This window comes from Poecilia formosa, unplaced genomic scaffold (assembly GCF_000485575.1).
Source record: "Poecilia formosa unplaced genomic scaffold, Poecilia_formosa-5.1.2 Scaffold94, whole genome shotgun sequence".
Classification (NCBI taxonomy): Eukaryota; Metazoa; Chordata; class Actinopteri; order Cyprinodontiformes; family Poeciliidae; genus Poecilia; species Poecilia formosa.
The window spans coordinates 316,599-335,689 of NW_006800033.1; the positions used below are offsets into that span (position 1 = coordinate 316,599).

At 40.4% G+C, this 19,091-nt stretch overlaps 1 protein-coding gene across 1 annotated transcript in view; it reads right to left on the reverse strand.

Annotated features, from left to right (window-relative positions):
* Positions 1-29: 29 nt before the first annotated feature.
* Positions 30-19,091, reverse strand: part of vat1 (vesicle amine transport 1) — a 35,670-nt gene continuing 16,608 nt past the window's right edge. The window contains exons 3-6 of the mRNA XM_007558051.2: positions 14,536-14,706; positions 13,452-13,541; positions 10,315-10,556; positions 30-3,254 (exon numbers count right to left, since the gene is read on the reverse strand). Of these exons, the coding sequence (XP_007558113.1) occupies positions 2,967-3,254; positions 10,315-10,556; positions 13,452-13,541; positions 14,536-14,706 (791 nt within the window). The 3' untranslated portion in view covers positions 30-2,966. The remainder of the gene's footprint in view (positions 3,255-10,314; positions 10,557-13,451; positions 13,542-14,535; positions 14,707-19,091) is intronic.

Sequence of the window (19,091 nt, forward strand, 5' to 3'; positions counted from 1 at the left end):
TCTTTTTTTGGAAACATTTTTTTTGTTTGTTTTTTACAAAGTCACTAGTCACCATCTGAGTCTGAACACTGAAGCCGGACCCAGAGGCAGGCAGGCAGGCAGGCAGGCAGGCGGGCAGGCGGTAGTCAGGAAGGTGTCATGTTTAAAGATGATGACACTGAGACGAAATTTTCAATGTCCATGAGCGGGGCAGCAGTCTGCCACACTAGCGAGCAAACGGCCACTGATGCACACTGTTAGCATTAGAAGCTGAACAGTGACTTTACACAAGCATTAGCAGTGTGTAGCACAGCTAGTAGTTACAGGTAGAAAGAAAAGATGCATTTTTTCATCTCTACCCTTTTGGCAGACATAGTGTCATGTAGAAGTGTTTCTCTTCTATTTTTTCCTTTTTGGTACACTTGATGTTTCACATCATTAAACACATCCTAATATTAGGCGAGGATAGCCTGATTAAATACATAAAGCACTTTTTAAATACTGAATTATTAGGAATAAAAGGTATCCAAATCAACCTGACTGCATGTAAAGAAGTAATAATCCAAAATGCTGAGTTTATTGTCAGCCATTCTGTATTGATCAAAATGAGAAAAATCTGACAACAGGAATGAAGCACATCACGCCCCGACCTAAACGAGTTCACAGCCATTTCTGAGGCTTTGGGACTTTTACTCACAAACAGAGAAAACATGGAACAGTCGTAAAAAGAGTGTTGGGTCTACCGAGATGACTCCATGAGCGCATCACCCAGGCGGTCGCAGAACAACATTTAAAGCACCGCAGGCGTGACTTTCCCTAGTTAAGGTCAATGTTCACGATTCAACAATAAGAAATTAGGTAAAAATGGCATCCAAGGGAGAGTTGACAAATAAAAAGAATTAAAATAGTTCTGCAAAGACGAATGGAACAAAGTAAAAAAAACAAACAAAAAAAAAACCTTCATTTCCAGTTATTGCAAATGCAAGACGGCGGTACTTGTTGCCAAGGGTGGCATAACCAGTTATTAGACATAGGGTTATTAAATTTAGCAGACAATTGCTTCTTCACACAAGGCCAGATTGATTTGGATAGCTTTGTTCCCTTAATAAAATCATCGATTGAAAACTAGATTATGTTATTCACTCCAATTATCTTTGATTTGCTTGACGAACTGTTCAATGTGGTTAAAAGAAAGGAAAAATAGAAGAAAACACTTCTTCACACCGCTGTAGTTGTTAAAATTTCAGTTATTTTTAGCATTGGAGTTCTTAATGTAGATGTAATATCAGCCATTAATGGCCACAGTAACGAAACCAACTATCAATGCAACATGTTAGACTTTAGACGGGGTTGAAATAAGGCTAGCCGAGTGATATTAAATGCTTAAAAAACAGCCTCACCTGCTGTTTTGATTCATTTTACTAAAACATCTTCAACCTGTTGAAATACCGGCTGACAGCACCAACTGCTGGCAAACGCATAGTCAGAAGAGCATGAAGGAGGACACACAGAGAGAGGGAAGAAAAAAAAGAGAGAGACCACAGTGCCATCTCTGACGAGCCTGACGCCTGTTGCTATGCCGACCACAAAGAGGGAAACAGAAAGAGGAGGAAGAGGGAGGAGGTGGGGAGGCGAAGCGCGGACAACAGCGCTGGCTGAATTCGCCTCTCCTGGGTCAGTGTGATCGAAAGGAAACGAGGAATGCGATGAAATTCCTCTCGGAGGTTCAGGGAGGAAAGAAAGTCCGGAGCAAAGGAAAACAAAAAAACGAAAGAAAACAAAAACCTTCACCCTCTTCGCTTGCTCACTTCAAGCGCCTCGCTGTCTTGGTGCGACAGCGGCTCTTTCATCGCATTTGGAGCGTGCGTGTCTGTGTGTTTGCACAGAAACAATTTCTTTCTTAATTGGCACCCTGAACTTCTTGCCAACAGTTGGTCGGCTAGAAAAATCTGTAACTAAGGAGAAGGAAGCTGGAAAATAATATCAGCCAGGCTATTCAACAGAGCACAGAGAGGCTCATTATGAGAGGAAAAGCAAGGACATGAACTCGAATGGAATTTGATGGGAAAGCGTTTCCATCGCTCTGAAACTCTAATAATTTTTTTTCTACGTAGTTAAACATGAGCGAAAAAAAAAAAAACAAACTATAATGAAAATATCTCCAGGGAAGGTGAGGAGCATCAGCCAATCAGAAGCATCTCTGACTCATCAGTAGTGACATAACTAAGCTGGACACAGAAAACAAATGCCGGTGGGTGGGTGTGGTTCTCGGTTTATCTGCCTGCCTTCGGTGCCTGTCTGTGGGTCCGGCTCATGGGTGAGTGGGGGTGGTGGTGGTGATGCTGTGGGAGATGTGTGTGTTGGTGAGGGGTAGGGGGGACTCAGCACAGTGAGGGGGGGGAGGGGAGGAGGAAGAGGAGGCGGCAGGTGGAAGTCAGAGCAGAACAATTTAACACGGTGGGAGTCGAGATGCAGAGGGGGCACGGAGGGTCAAGGGTGGGGCCGGAGTGTGAAAGGAGATTAAGGTTGTCAGGGAGATGGTAATTTGCCCCCAGGCTCGGACCAAACCCACCATCCTCCACGGCTCTCCTGATGCTTTGATTCCCAATAGCAAAAATCGATTAATACTGTGAGGGGCAGAGGGTGGGAGATGAGATTAGAGCATATACGGGGTCTGAAGGATCAGATTTTTTTTCTTTTCTTTTTCTTTCTTTTTTTTTAAAGAGGTAAATATGAGGAACAGAAGAGGAAACGGGAGGTGGGAGCAGCCATGCCTGAGTAAATCACCCAGTAGGTGAGGCAGAAGGGAGGTAAAAGACTGAGACTGGTGTGATAATTTCCAATTTATCCCAACTCCTTCCCATCTTTGCTACCACTCCGCCCCCATCCCCCTGCAGCTCCACCACCAAGCTCATCCCTGCCACCTCCCCTGCTCCCAGGACACAAACTCCCTGCTGCTGGTCTGCTTGACTATCCATCTTTCCCTCTCACTTCTCCTCCTTCTTGGCCTCTTCATTCTTCTCCTCCTCCTTCTTGGGCTCTTCCTTCTTCTCCTCTTTCTTAGGCTCCTCCTTCTTCTTGTCATCCTTCTTCTCCTCCTTCTTTCCATCGTCCTTCTTCTTGTCGTCCTTCTTCTTATCCTCCTTCTTCTTGTCCTCTTTCTTGTCCTCCTTCTTGGCCTCTTCCTTCTTCTCCTCCTCCGGCATGGGCTCGGTGGTGAGGATCACTTTGCCGATGTTGTTCCTCTCCTGCATCTTTCTCATGGCATCGCCAACCTGGAGGAAGAGAGTTGGACGATCAGAGGAAGCTGGACGACAGGACAAATAAAGCAGAGAGCACAAAGACACTTCTGAAATCCTCAATGAGAAGAAGAAGACAGGTCGCTCTCAAACTAAACAAATCCAACGTATTATCTGCTGCTGTCCAAGCCTGTTATCTCTAATCTGCTTATTTAATACAGCTGCCTACAAAACCCACTTAGACTTCTTTTCAAATATGAAGAATAAGAGATTTTATAAATGTTTGAAAGGAAATTAAACTGTTATTGTCTGTTGCAGCAAGCAAAATATGGCGGAAAAATGCCCCCCCAAAAAATAATAATAATAGAGCAAAAGAGAAAAATAATCTAGTGATCAATCAAAAGCAAACATTTCATTGCCACTTCATTTTGTGCAATAGTTTTCAAAATATTACAGTTTTTTTACTTAACCGCCATTTTTCTACTTTTTATCAAGTGGTTTTTACATGTTTACATGTACATGTTTTTATTAAGAAAAACTAGTATTTTTGTTATTTAAACTCATGAAGTTAAAACTTACAAACTCATTTTCAGCACCAGCTGTTATTTCAATCTAAAGTTATGCAACTTATGATGACAAAGTGTGTGTTTTGGTGTTTTGGTTTAAAAACAGTTTCTCTAAATGTCCAACTTTAATGCAACATTTTTCAAAATTGAATGGCTGCACACGTTTTTTATGAAATGAGCCACATCTGATGTGACAGTAATATCTGTAAGTCCGTCAAAGTCGCACTGACAGCAACAGTTTTTCGGGCAGACACAATGAAAGTTGTTTTCAGTATATTTAAATATGAAATTAAAAGAAGCATTTAAGAAGATATTTAAGAAGAAACATTTCCTAAGGGTGAGAGAGCAAGACTTTCTGAAGATAACAGGAAGTAAGTCAAAGATGTCCTTTTTAAAAACTGTCATTTTCAGCCTCCGTCTGTTATAGAGGATGTTAGATTTGAAAATGTTGGCAGCCGTTTAGAAATCTTGGAGTTGAAATAACGAGCTACATTCTCGTTGGGGAATAAAGGCAAAGACTCCTATTTACATCTGGGGCAGCTAAAAAGACTAATCACTAACGTAAGATTCAGATTTCACCTCTGACATGGTTTTTGTCTTTGTTTCAAAATGTTGGTCAAACCCTGTTTTACAACCACTCCACTCCAATGTATGTGGTGTGATGTTGACTCAGCTCCCAGTTGAAAGTTGCACTTGTATTTCTTCTATGAAAGTTCTTAAAGAGAAATACAAATCAGGTGAACCAAAGCCTTAAATAAAACAAGAATAATTCTGATTGGTGCGTCAATGCCTTTGAGTTTTGCTCGCTGCGGGCAAGAGCGAAAATTAAAAGCACGAACTTCGGTAAATCCACTGAGACGCTCGTTTGGTGGGGGGGTTTCTCCAAACGAGCGTAATGAGACATATTTGGCAATTAGACTGTAGATGTTCAACTTGAGCATTTCAAGGCAGCACAGAAGACAACAACAAATGAATCAACGAATAAACCAACACTGAAATAGTCTTTAGTCATTTTGCTGTCGGTGAGTACATATTTTATCACGTCCTCATCCTCAATTACGTTTTACATACATTCTTGTAGAAGCAACAAAATCCCCCCCGCCCCCAAGTAATGAGAGGCTGAGGACAAATTAAAAAGACTTTGTCAACTTATATTTGTCTATGTTGGAGATCTGCTTATAATTTCAACTGCTAAATAAACTAATTTAGACAAAACTTGGGAATATTTGGTAAAACCTCAAATTTCTAATCCACATAACATAAAAACTATCTGCAGCCCTTCTTATACGCTGCAGAAAAAGTTATTTTAAAAGTACGTCTAAGTGTTTGCTCAGTTTTAAAAATTGTAATTTAAAATACGAATCAGGTTGAAAATAATGCACGTCAATGATCTTCAGGGAAATGCACAATGAAACCGTGGCTATCAGACTACCAGCAGCACAAATGCAGCACAGATGGTCTTATTTCTATTTTAAGACTTAAATATGCGTACGTATCGTTTAAAACTCGCCCATTCATCCTGACGAGAGCAGATATGCATGTTGGTGCCTGTTGCAGAAGATATTGCAAAATATTCCTGCAAAATGTCTTCCCCCAGAGTAAATAGTCTCCTCTAACAACTGCCCTCAAACCCCCACGCGGTGATAAATTGACCGAGTGGCTCTCCATCATAATGAAGAGTGGAGGATCCCAGCCAAGATCTGCCCCACCCTCCTCCTCTTTTGACCACTGAGCTCTGTCCACTGTCTGTTCTTGTCTTCATCACACCCCCTCTTCCTCTTCCCTCTGATCCCCCACCCTATTTGTGCAAGGCAGGCAGACCACCTAACGACCAATGCCAAGGCAACAGGGCCATCTCCTAGCAACGTAAAGCCTGGCTGAAACGTGGCTCTGACGACTTCGACACATGGGAACGGAGGGGGGCAGGAGAGGGAGTGTGGGAGTCTGGAAGCGAAGGGAGGGGCTCGGCGCAACTGGTATCCTTCAGACGAAGGCGAGGGATAAGTTCAGGAATTATAAAAATCATTTTCGGTGAGAGCGAAAGTGGCTGATGTTCTTTCAATCAACTCTCTGGAAAATGCAAACAGTTCTCCAACTGTCAGGCACACCGCCTGCACATAAAACACCAAGTAGAGGACAGAAGTACACGGATGTCTTTATTTCACTCTAATGCTTCTTACGCTGTACTGTAAAACTTCTCTTTGAGTTGTTTATAGTTTCAGATGTTAAAATATTGCATGGAGTTTCACTGAAAATTCTTCAGATAAACTCTCAAATTCATGAGAGGATGCATATGGCTAAATTCAGAAGAAAACCTGTTGGAAGTTGGTTAAAAACAACACTTGAATCTAATTCAGAGGCAGGTTCACTTTCCTGCAGGACAATTTTAAATATACAACATAAACTTCAATCTAACGGTTTACATCCAGTCACATCCATGTTTAAGAACATGAATTAGAATCCAACTGAGAATTGGAGGCAAGAATTGAAAGTTGATGTTCACAGATGCTTTTCTTCGACTCTGAGCTCTAGCTGTCTTTCAAATATAAACGGGAAAGAATTGAATTCTCTTCATGTGAAAATCTGGTAGAGACATCCACCAAAAGACTTGTAGAGGTAATTCCAGTAAGAAGTGGCTCCACTAAGTTTTGATTGAGGGTTGCTGGATAGAAATGTATGCCAGACTGCTTTATTATCTTCTATAAAATATAATAAACCTTGTAGTAGCAAGGTGATAAAGTGAGAAAGTTCAAGAGGCTCTTTTGCAAGGCACTGTTCTGTCACATGCGGGACGTTTCTGCTTGGTTACACTCTAAATGAAAGATCCAGGTTTAGAAATATTAGAACAGCTTGAAACGGCTGAATCACTACGTAGCGGACTATGAAGTAAATACGAGGACATTTTTACAACAACTTGAGTTGTTTTCCAAATACTTGTCCCATCTATGAACAACTGCTGCACATCATTTATTGCTGGAGGAACTTTTACCACAGTGCACGAAGGGAAAGGCCCCGGGATTTCATACTGCAACACAGTTACCAGAAATTACTTGGTGTACTGCCCTGCATGTTGCTGGGACTCGTCAACTGGCGTAAGCCTTTGGAAACAAACAGCTGTAATAGTGAACTGCTTTGACATTCACACAGAAATCATCTGAACAAAAAAACACCACAAGACCAATCCCTTTTTAATGCAAAGATGAAGCAGTTATGTTACAGAACTGAGCCTGTAAGAATAAAGATCAACAACTGCCTTTTAGGAAACAGTTCAATGTGGTTTGGACTCAAATGAAGGCATTGGATTGTTGCAAACTAAAATAAATCCCTGCACCAACAGTATTTACAAGATATGGAAAGTCATTGCTCTTCATTAGCAGGTGTATTCTGCTTAGCATCTTTAGTGGATCAAACCCTTTCATAATCTCAGTTTATGCACGTTTATGGAAGTTACATTTGAGACTTTCAGACATTTTTAAGAATATAATTTAAATTAATGAACAATGATTATAAGCAATATAAAATAACTTTATTAAAATATGTGTTTTTCAGCTCTAAAACTTTTTAGCAAGATGTCTATCTGTGCAAAAGATCATTGCAATAAAAATCTTCTTGCCTCCTTACAGATTTAGTCTTTTTTTCCCCCCCGTGTTGCAATGTTTGAAATCAAACAAAATTTAACATCAGACATATTAAAACTGTGTAAAAGCAAAATGCAATTTTAGAAAAATAGTTGCCCAGGACAACTCTATTTGAAAAGGTAATTGCACGTTAAACCTAATAACTGTTTGCAAATTCTGCTATCGATCGATTACCAACAGAGTCTTTAACATCACTCTGGAGGAATTTTCACCCAGACTGGAGATTTTCGACCAGGAATAGCCTGTGTAAGGTCACAACAAAATGACAAAATTGTTAATGGAAACTCTTAGAGTTTATCCATCAAATTTATTAAGATTGGATCATGACGTTTTGCCTTTTTAACTCCTATAGCCTACTTCATGTTGATTCTTCAAGTTGAACCAAAATAAAAGTGGTTAATCTTTTAATTTATGATCGAACATGGGATGGCAGTAGCTTTTTCTACGTAGGGCATCTTTTAATTAACAGAATCAGAATTTGAAAATTGACAAAAAGAAAAGCAAAAATGGAAGAAATATGAAAAGACTTTTTCCAGAGCATTGCAGCATATGGATGTGTAGGAGGAGAAGGTCATGCTAATTTCTAAACGTTTTGTGGTTTTACAGATTTCTCTCGTAAATCAAGTACAGACAAGCGGGAAGGGCTGTGATGAATGAGGTCAGGGCGTGGCTCTTATACGCGGGTTAAGACAATTCATCCGCTGCTCCCTCCCCAGCAGCTTTTTGTCTTTGCGACACCTCGCGCCGGAGTATTGGTGTCAGCAGACATAAACCTGTAAACTTTACACCAAAAGACATGACATCCACCTTTAAATCTTCTCTGTATCTCCACATCATGTCTTTTTTTTTTCTTCCACACATCAGGGCCCCTCCCTAAGATAGACGCATACGCTGACTAAAGGATGTCACCATAGCAACAGGAGAGAAAGAGGGGAAAAAAAAGATACACAGTGAACAGGGAGAAAGCAGAGAATAAAGCCAGTTAGAGAGAGAGACAGAGAGGGAGTCAATAACCTAAGCATGGCAAAAAAAAAAGAAGAATCAGATATAAAGAGCAGACAGATGGAGAGGCAGAGAAAGAGCGTCAGATGGCGGAGAAAGACAGCGGGTGTTTCTCTCTGGCCAACCAAAATACTGACCAGCTCCGATTTTGACAACAGAAGATGTCCTTATGACGCTCCCTTTTTTATCCATTCTCCCTCTCTATTCATATCTGTCAGCGCTATTAATTCGTCTGCAACAATCAGAGCCTGTCGGCCCCAGTGACTTATGCTGAACGAGGCACTGAGTGTCTTGTGGACAACTTTCTGTCTCTGAGTGTGAGCCTGAGGGCCACGCCCAGCTGCTGCTGCAGATCAGCACACAAAGACGCAAAATCTACCTGGCATTAATGTGTCTTTAGAGCACTTCCAAAATGTAAAAATGAGTGTAATTCAGAAGTGACTGCAGTCAAGTCACATTAGATCAGTCAGAGCAAGAAGAGGAGGGATGGATTCAATCAGATTAACATCCAGATCCAGATCTCTTTACGGAAATGCACTTCTGAGCACAAATCAGGCAAATCAAAAGCGGGCACAGATCCAAAACTAATGTTGTAAAAATGAGGAAAAGACCTAAATTCTAGTTTTAGCCAAGCAAAATAGTTATTTTGTTGAATTTTAATCACGTTTTCTTCAAAATAGCAAGTAGGAAGCTTCTTATAGCACTCAATCTGTGTAGCTTAATGTGAGCTAAATGTCAACTCACAGCTAAATTAGCATTAACATAATCTTGAAAAAGTAAAAAAAACAAAACAAAAAAAACAAAACAGGTTTTCTTAGTTTAGACATATTGTGGTTTTCATAATTATTTCATCTGCAAATATTGAAGTCAAACTTGTTAGTTTGTTTTTTTCTTATTTGTCAAAAATAGAAAACCTCACTCATAAGGTTCCAAATCGAGAGGTACTGAAACATAAAAATGATAATTGCACTATTTTAGAGCTTAAAATAACTTTAAACATTAGATATGGTATGGCAGAAAATGTTTGTAGTTGTAAAAATATAACATCTTAAAACTTTGATATACAATGCTGTTAAAAAAAAGTATCTGGCCTTTTAGAGATTTCTCCCTACTTTTATTATCAGCCAAAGAAAACCTGAGTGAATACAAAAGGTGGTCAAATCATAATTTTATTTATTAAGTGTATGAAAATTATCTGAAGTAACTTGACCTTACTTGAAAATTCACCCTGCACTCCTTGCTAAATCTTGAAACAACTGAGATTACTCACAATAAATCAATTTCACACTCCCCTGTTCACTGTCAGATCTGTAGAATCAACAAATCACTGAGAGCTTTCATCCTTCTGCTCAGTCGTCAGATGCCAGCAGGTTGCAGATGTTTCAGGCTTGTTTTCACTGGGAAAACCACCTGAACTCTCTGATGTGAACGTAGAACCGGCTGAACGAGAAAATAACCTGAAATCGATCAATTTGAGCCCAACACTTTCTCCATTGATGGAAAACTTTTTTTTAATCAATCTGAACATTGAACCCGACTGCATTGTTTGATAAATAGGATCAAATTAAAAAGCAGAGAATCAGGCTGTATGATTTAATTTACTATTTTGTTACAAATTAATGCTGTAAAAATAAATTGTATTGAACTGATTTGAATTTAACTTCGTAGTTGATTTTTCTATTTACTCTAAACTCTCTTTTGCAGCACCTTACCTTTCTGACGGCTAGTTTTCACACATTTAAAATTCTTGAATATTTTTGTGGAAAAACAAAAATTACCGTTTTGGATTTTTTTTTTATTTCTCTTTGCAATTCCCGTTAAAAACATCAACTCTGAGTCAATGTATTAGAGGTGTGAAAAATCGAGATGCAAACAGCAAAAATCAACAACCTGCTCAAGATGCCAGGTGGAGTCGATGCGTGGTTTGACTTTGCCCTGCTTGTACAGATCCAGGATGGTGTTCATGGCCTCAGTGATGAGCTCCATCTCCCCGTCCAGGTAGCCCAGGTGAAACCCACACACCGACTTGTTGCCTTGAATAAGGCTGAGCGTGTGGATGGAGAACTGGTGGTACCAGTTCTTAGCCACGGCGATCAGGTTCTTCCTCTGACCCGCCAACATGTTGGCCGCACCTGAAGGGGACGAAGATCAAAGAACAGGCACAATGTAAAACTTGACTCCGTTAACTTTACATATTGTGTTTTAGTATTTGGTAGTGTACAGGTGCTATTTTACAGCCACCTAGAATCATTTTAAAGCACAACCAAGTAACTATGTTGTTATATAAATGATATAGATATATATATTTCAAATATGACTTCAAAGAAATTTGACTTCTTAATTTAACTCCTTGAAATCGGGTCTACATTTCTTTAAGAAACTCTTGCTCTGACACTTCTCCTTCAAGAAGTCATCACAACATCCTTCCTCTATTAACCTTTTCACAAAAGGTTTTACCAGCTTTACACTGAGAAGTAGTTTGTACAATGAGCTCAGAAGTTGCGCAGTTCTGCCAGGTGTTTACTAACTGTGGCTGACTAGTCTGAAGGAGCTGAGTGGAGGGTAAGGAGGAGCTTTGTCCTTGAAGGCGGGGCTTGGTCCCATCAAGCGTTTGGCACAGCTGAATAGTTGCCATGGGAAATTAAACATCTCAAACATAAAAAATCCCATTTTTGACATATCTTTGATGAGAGAATAACATTATAACATCAAGTAAAGCTTAAAAAAGTCGATCTGACATAATAGTGCCTCATTAAAAAAAATCAAAAGCGGTGGTGTTGAAAGGTCACGTCTCACTTAGGCAATGAGAACCATCCGCTGTTTCACCTCTCTCTCGCGCCTATTCTCCCACCCTCAAAACCCTCTTTAGCACTTCAGCAGCCACTGCCATCACATCCTCCTCCAGCCCCCCTCCTTACGGGTTCACTTAACGGTCTCTCTACTCTCAATCTTTGCGTTCCTTGGATTGGAGGAAAAGGGTGGGGGTGAGGGTGGTATGGACAAAGCATGCTCTGAGAGAACCAAGGGACCCGGCCCGCCGTATTCACACACATTCCAGGTTTCATGCAGATAGAACACCCCATTGTTCCACCGTGCCTACTTCTGATAAGCTGGAGGAGAAGCGGCCCGGCGCAGAGGGACTGGAGAGGCTGAATGGTTGAGGTTGGAGGGCACCATGCTGGGTAGGGGCTTTCTGAGCAACACGCAAAAAAAGGCGAGGCCCTGTTCTCCATGGATGCCGACCCCGCCCACTCCATGCATGCATTTGGATTTGCATTGTAACAGAGGGAGCGTAAAAGGGCTTCCCACGGATGACACACAGCTCACTGAGGACATGGGCCTCCACAGAGAGGCCAATCCGCCCACTAGAAAGCAGCTTTTACTCTGTGGCAAGTGTGAAACCCACAACTATTCTATTTATTCACAGCCAGCCTGAAAGATCCCGGGAGAACGTTTATTATTTTTTTTGGAAAAAGCAGCAACTAATTGTTCTTTATGCAGTTGCTACATAAAAGTCAAAAAATGTAATAGTGTGGATTCTTCAGGATGAATTCCAGCTATAGTCCAAAAGGATAAGAATGTAAAGAATTTGGTTTGATAATGTGAATATGTAGCTGATGTGTTCCAAGAAGAAATGCCTCAAATCTCCTCAAAGACCAGAGAAAGTCTGCAGGCTACAACCAACTTTCACTTTTATGCGTCAGATTTTTTATTAAATCCAAAATTTAAGAAGCAGATTAGCTTGAAACAAGGGAAAAAAAAAGTACCTCGGTAGATTTAAAGATACATGTAGTGATGCATCTTTTTTTATTAACACATGTACACTGAGAATAAAAGCAAAATAACAGGTAATGAAGTATGGATTTCTACTGCTGCATATCTCAAAATTCAAAGATTTTTAACAAAATAAAAATAAAATGGGTGCGCTTTTTGTGATGACATCACAAGAGGCACAAGAAAAGCTGTGGTGAATGAGTGACGTTTTACAGATTTTAGCATTCAAGTTGCAACCTTAATGTCTTGGAAGCCGTAGCTTTATCTACAAGAACCAAAAACATAAATGATGCCGTCTTGAGTCACCATTGAAACAACAACCAACTGCAACAATTATCTTCTGGACATTAAGTGGTACAAATTGGTTTGTGCTTTTAAGCATAAAAACAGTTGGATGACGCAGCAGGACACCCAACACACCTGAATGACGAAGACAAACAAACCTAAAAAAGAAACCCAGACCGAACTGAAGGCTCTGGAGCTGCCAAGTAAAAGTCTGATATGCTAAATCTGTTTGGAGACACAGTGGTGTGACCTTCTGCAGGCCAGCCGAGCTTGAAATCTGTACAATGTGGGTAAATTTAAAGCTGTTCAGCAAAAAAAAGATGGGGGGAAATGGGCTCAATTATACCAAGGGTGGCAGAAGCAGTTGTTAGGTTTAGGAGGCATTTAAATTTTCAACCTTTTCCCCTCCTCATAATAAATCTGCCAACTTTTTCCACAAAATTGAACATATTGGGGGGAGAAAAGTAACTACTGACTTTTGATAATGAAATCTGGCCCTCCGTCTGTCATATATTCGACTGTTGTTAATTTTTTCAGAAATCCATGCACAGTTCTGATATGAAGGTAAAACACTGTGCTGCAGCGATTCCAAATACAAGTTAACACATTTGAATGAGTTATCCGATTAAAAACTTTGAAGAAAAGAGAAAAAAAAATGGAAAGAAAAATACAAAAGGTCAGATCTGTGTGCTGATTGGTTGTGATGTCATCAAAAGCATGTTTGCACAAACGGGGGAAGGTAGAGGTTAATTTGATAAAAAAAACAAAACAAAAAAAAACACTATTTGCATAGCAAATTAAACAGTAAGTTTGATTGATTATACAGAAAAGTCTGGTTAATAACTTTGAATCAATCCATGTTTGAGATTTGGCACCAGCAAAACATGAATAGCAACATTTTACGCCAAGCTATGTCGCATTTTTGCAACATCGGTTATCTTGCTGCTGGATTTATTATTTCCACTTACCATAGGTGATGAGCTTTCCCATAGGCTTCAGCAGATTGTAGGCCTTGTGGGTGTCTGATCCTCCGAGTGGGTCGAGGATGATGTCCAGCCCTGAGGCACAGGAGGCAAGCGGTGGAAGTTATCTATGGTGTGAATTCAGCAAGCGCAGCCCGCCAGGTCTCCTCTGGCGGGCTGCCCCTCCGCATGCCAAAGTTCAATAGGAGTAGCGAGTGTAGCCAAGCTGCTCCATGTTTACTCAAACCCATAAAGGAGGACAGGAGGAACGTAACAGAACCTTCCTTTGCGATTGCTTTTTTCCATTCATGTCTCTTGTCTGACAAGAGGGATGAGATGTCTCCCTGTTGCTATCATTTCAGCATAACAATCTGCACAGATGGTAAAACCAGACAATGGAGGTTTCTCTGTGGCTTATTAATGTCCAACCATGTAGGTTCTGCCTTAATGATGTTCCTTTGTGCCACAGGGAACTCCTTAAATTGGGCTACCCCTCCTTGCTCCGCTAAACCCCGGTCCTATTGATTGCAGGGCCTCGCAGCATGACTCTGCCTTGACTGAAGCACACATGAATTGACAGAGAGTCAAAGATAGAAGGATTGGTGGTGAGCACATTGATTCGGGCTTCTAATTAGATACATTCTGTGTAAAGTGTCAGCTCCTGCTTTCAACCTATCTGTCTCCGATGTCTGCCTGACTCAAAAATGAACGGAGACAGGTTGGGGAGAGGTGCCAATGAGACGAGCTTTCTGGGAAACTATATTATATTTGAAACCGGAGCAGTATGACCTGGACTTTGTTTCATTTAGCTAATAAAAGAGGCAGGATTTTAGTTAAGTTCCTAGAAGCAGTTCCAGCTACATATAACTTTTCTTGCTACTATGTTTGGGGCAGACAGCATCTGTGTTTGGAGAGAAAAATTTTGCTTGGTGGGAAACTGTGAGAAACTGAAACAAAAATCTTGAAATATCCAATGTCAAAATGCGTAATGCTAGCAGCAGAGGTGCTGTTTTTTGAATCGCATTCTCCTGTGGAAACAAAATCCAAATTTAGGACATTTAATCTCGGCGGATGCTGAGCTCTCGTTCACCTTTTGGACTGATCTTGCGAACTTCCTCCACGTAGTCCTTGGTGCGATAGTCGATGGCATGCGTGACCCCACCCTGACTGATGGCCTCATGTTTGCTTGCTGACGCAGTGCCGAACACGGTCACATCTTTCACAGTCTTGCACAGCTGAGTGGCTGCGATGCCGACGCCACCTGAAGAGAGGGTAAAATAAATCAACGGTTAATGCAGGGAAATGCATCTGTTGGCTTTGACCTTTCGTCTCCACAGACTCTCCTTGCTGCTCTCCGGCTGGATTTTAGAGTTTAGTCGTCAGAGAAGCTTATTCAAAATGGTTTCCTCTTTCTGTTCTTGATGTAAACATTTGTATTTATGAAAACCACCACACCACAGAGCTGCACCGGTTGTCTTTCAGATGCATGAAAGAAAGTCCAATTTTGGCAACACCATGTTTTCTCCACCTCCCCCCTATTCGTCGACTGGTCACAGAAGCTACACCAAAACTCATTTCTAATTGGGCGATCAGTCCCTTGTGATGGCTCCTCCCCCTAAAGAGGCTGTTGTGTGTGAAGACAACAGCATTATTCATTTTCCCACCACATAGCGGTATTTTATAGTACAATCAAGTAATTATGTTAAGTTGATAAAAATGGTATAAATGGAAAACTATGGTTACGTAATTTAACTCCTTGAAATTGGGCCTCTGTCTCTTTAAGAAACCTTCCGACACTCCACCATTAGGAAGTCATTAAAACATCGCCCTTCTATTAACCCTTTAACAATGTTTTACCAGTGTTGCACTGAGAAGTAGCTGGCATAATGAGCTCAGCTGATCTACCAAGTGTTTGCTAATTGCTGCTGGCTAGTCAGAAGGAGCTCCAAGGAGGAGTTGCATCCTCGACGATGGTACTAGACCCAACCAGAAAGAAAGTGTTTGTCACAAGACACCCAGACTGGACCCATTAACAAGGCCTAATCAACTGTTACAAAATCTGATTGCGATGAATGTATTTTTCCCCCCTCATTTGTGTGAGTTCTACACATCTCAGACAATCTTTAAATCTTAACTTTTACAAAATATGTCACCCAGTTCCAGTTAGAAAGTGAGGAGGCCAAAATCCAAGGATGAAGAAACACATTCTGCTGTTTTGTTCAACCTTGAACTGGTAACACAGCTGCTTGTTTCCAAAACGATTTCATTCATGGCTAAGAAAACGTGCATATAAGGAAACCAAGACGGTTCTGGAAAGAGAGATGAACAACACAACACACACCTCCGGCCAAAAGTAAAGCAGCTTTCACTCTCATGTTGCTGGCAGTTTTAAACCGAAGCCTGGCAGATTAAGACAGTAGCTCCAAAACATTATTTTGTCTTTCTGATTTTAGGTTTTAAATCCACTTTCTTTTTGTCTTGATTTATTCTTCCTCAATAAATAAAGTACCTGAAAGCTGGAAATGGACGAATTGTAGAATAGGAGTTAAACCATCTTATTTTCTTTGATTTTAGTTCATTAGAAGAGATGTGATATTAACCGACTGTAATTAGTAAGATTGCATCTAATGTAAGCTTACGTAAGACATTCATTTTCACTTTTGATTGTTTCATTAACAATGATTCCTAAGAAAATGAGGTCTCATCTTCTATTTAAGTGCAATTATTGAATCAATAAAAATTTATGCTTCAAAATAAATACTTTTTACAACAATTTAGAAGATTAAGACAAACTTCATTAAGTTTAAATTTAAATTAACTATGTATCTCTTAAACTATTTTGAGCAAAATCCTCCACAAAATGGAGCTCGACAAGAATTCCCATTCGACGCATATTTTCGGGGCCACGTAAATTTGATTTGCATTATTTATTGTGACAAACAACCAAGTCAATAACAGAGTGGATGTGTTTTTGCCCAGGGGTATGTATGAGGCATATTAAACACAATTACATTAACTCAGCTGGCCCGGGGAAAGTAAACACCCACACAAAAGACAAATACATCCAACTCTGGAGAAAGTAGCTTTTGTCACCCTGTGGTAAATCCAATTTTGCAGTTTGCATTCTCAAGACGAAGTAAAGTACCAGAAAAACACAAGAGTAGCTGTAAGAACAACAACAACAAAAAAAACTTCCACAATGTCCAAGACTTTAAATACAAGTAGAGGTTTGGACTATTTGGATTTTTCTTTGCTGTGTTTGAATGCCGTAGCCGGTGTTTGCAGAAGGAACCGTTGCGAGGAGTAATAGGTTACCGATAAGCAAGTGGCTTGTTTGAAATGAAAGCTGACTGGAGGGGCAGAGGCTGCAAGGCATCCATAAAGGTCACTCATGCCTGACCAGGAAAGAGCACATCTTATCTGATACCAGAGAGAATAAAGGAGCACAGAGCAACAGCTGCATTCAATAACATTTACTTTTACTGGGACTAGATGGAAAATTAAATGTGGTGAGAAATATGCACACCAAGAACATGAAGAAAAGATTTCCACTTTGAGTGAGAACATTCTGAGTGAAGAATGCTGCACTGATTTTAGGCATGCATGTCAGCTTTCAGGGGAGAATGGTGTGCACTGGATGATGCCGGTGCACCTCTTGTCCCTTCATCTGAACATAAATGTTTCTGAGCCAGTGAGCCTGTCTGATAGCACAACTTCCTCAACCAAACCCAGGCAGCTTCTCTCTGTGGCAGCATGGCTGCATAAAAACACAAAAGCAAACAGCGGTGTCTTCAGAAGAAATGAAAGTACTGAGATTTACCGATATCATTTGGATATATGTTCAAGATAAAGCCGTTTTCTGGTAGTGCAGGTCATCGACGGGTTCCTGTGAGATGAACAGGCCGGCTGCTGCATCACTATAATCGCGCCTGTTGATGGTGTTAATGTAGCTGAAGAGAAAACAAAACTCAAGGCTGTTGCTCTTGGATGCGAGCGCTGTCGTGGCCGCGTTGTAACAGCAACCGTCTCTCCTCGCTCTCAGTGAGAAAACCGAGTTTGTGTTGCCAAGGTAACCTCAGCCAAATTGCCAGCAATGACAGAGCAAAGGGAACCATTTTGTCTCATTGACTGCTCTTCCTTTGGGCACGCAGGCGCAACAATCGCGAGTTTGTCAGCAGTCCGTTTTTGACGGCTACAGCTGAGCATTTGTCTTGAGAAGTCGCCTGAAAAGGCGCCGTATTTCTAATGATTATAAAACACAAATATACAAACATGAGGGGAAGTTTGTGTAATTTATGAGGTGTGAGGTGTCCAACAGAATCTTATATGCTCACATTTAAATATTTAACTATAGTAATTGTCATAAATTTTGTGTTTTCCGTTCACTGCAGCTGTGTAGAGAAACGTGTTAAATATAAATGCAGAAATCATTTTCTTTTGTACAAAAAAAGGAGAATTTGCTGCAGTGCCTTTCAAAAGAATCACATTGGATTTCTGTGTGACAAATACAAAGCAGCACATTATTGTGAAGTTCAAAGTAATTATATAGAAATCTGACCATGAATGAAAGTGTGAAACGTAAAACATATGTTTGATTCAACACCCAGGGGTCAATATTTTATACAACAGTCTTTTCTTACATTGAGAAACTAAAGTTTTTGACAATTCTTCTCAGTCAAATTGGAGGGAAAATATCAGTGAAGAGCAAGTTAAAGTACTTAGGTTTGGACTTTGACTGGACCGTTCCAACACAAGTCAATGATCTGATAGAGACCAGTGGTTCTAAATCCCAAACATATCATTCTCCAAAGCTTAAAAATGGGTGATTAACAGGAAGTAATGAAATCATTTGAATATGATGTGGTGGAGCAGAGACACAAACAAACATGGAGGATTCACTGGTGTTGTATATCTGGCTGAATTTCCTCCTGGAAAGTGAACCTCTGCTTCAGTCTCAGATCTTTTCACACCAATAGTTATTTTTCCCAGTATTACTCTGTTTTTAGCTCCAGGTCATTCCAACTTCCCAGCAAAAATGACCAAAAAGCTGCTGAAGAAAAGCCAGCCCACAGTATAATGCGACCACTGCCACAGTTCACTTTTGTGGACGCTGCGTTTAAGGCGAGACGCAGAGCTAGTTTTTCTCCATACATGGCATTTTGAGTAGAGGTAAAAAAGTTAATTCTTAATCTCATCAACAACTCCGTTTGTGGCAAACTCTAAGCAAACCTCAATGCTTTACAATTGGCTCCTTTTTGCCACTCTTTCATGACAGAGAAATTTGTGGAGTAGATGTTAATTGTCCTCTTAACAAACCTCTACTCCTCTGATTAATGCTCCATTTATTCAGCCTCTCAGTTTAATTGGATGGTCATGTTTTGGTAGGTTTCTAGTGGTTTGCATGTTCAAATACCAGATTGAAAGGTGCTCTGTGATGTGTTCAAAGTTTGGAATATTCAAACATTTCCACAGGCCCTAACCCCATCTGCTGTGTTTCTTGGTATTCATGATGACAGTGTAGAATCGATGTTATCGAACAAATCTCTGCTACACTTTCCAAAAACATGTAAATACATTTAAAACATGTCATTATCCTTCCACTTCTGAAATACGCACAACGTTTTGTCCATAAAATCCTCCACACAC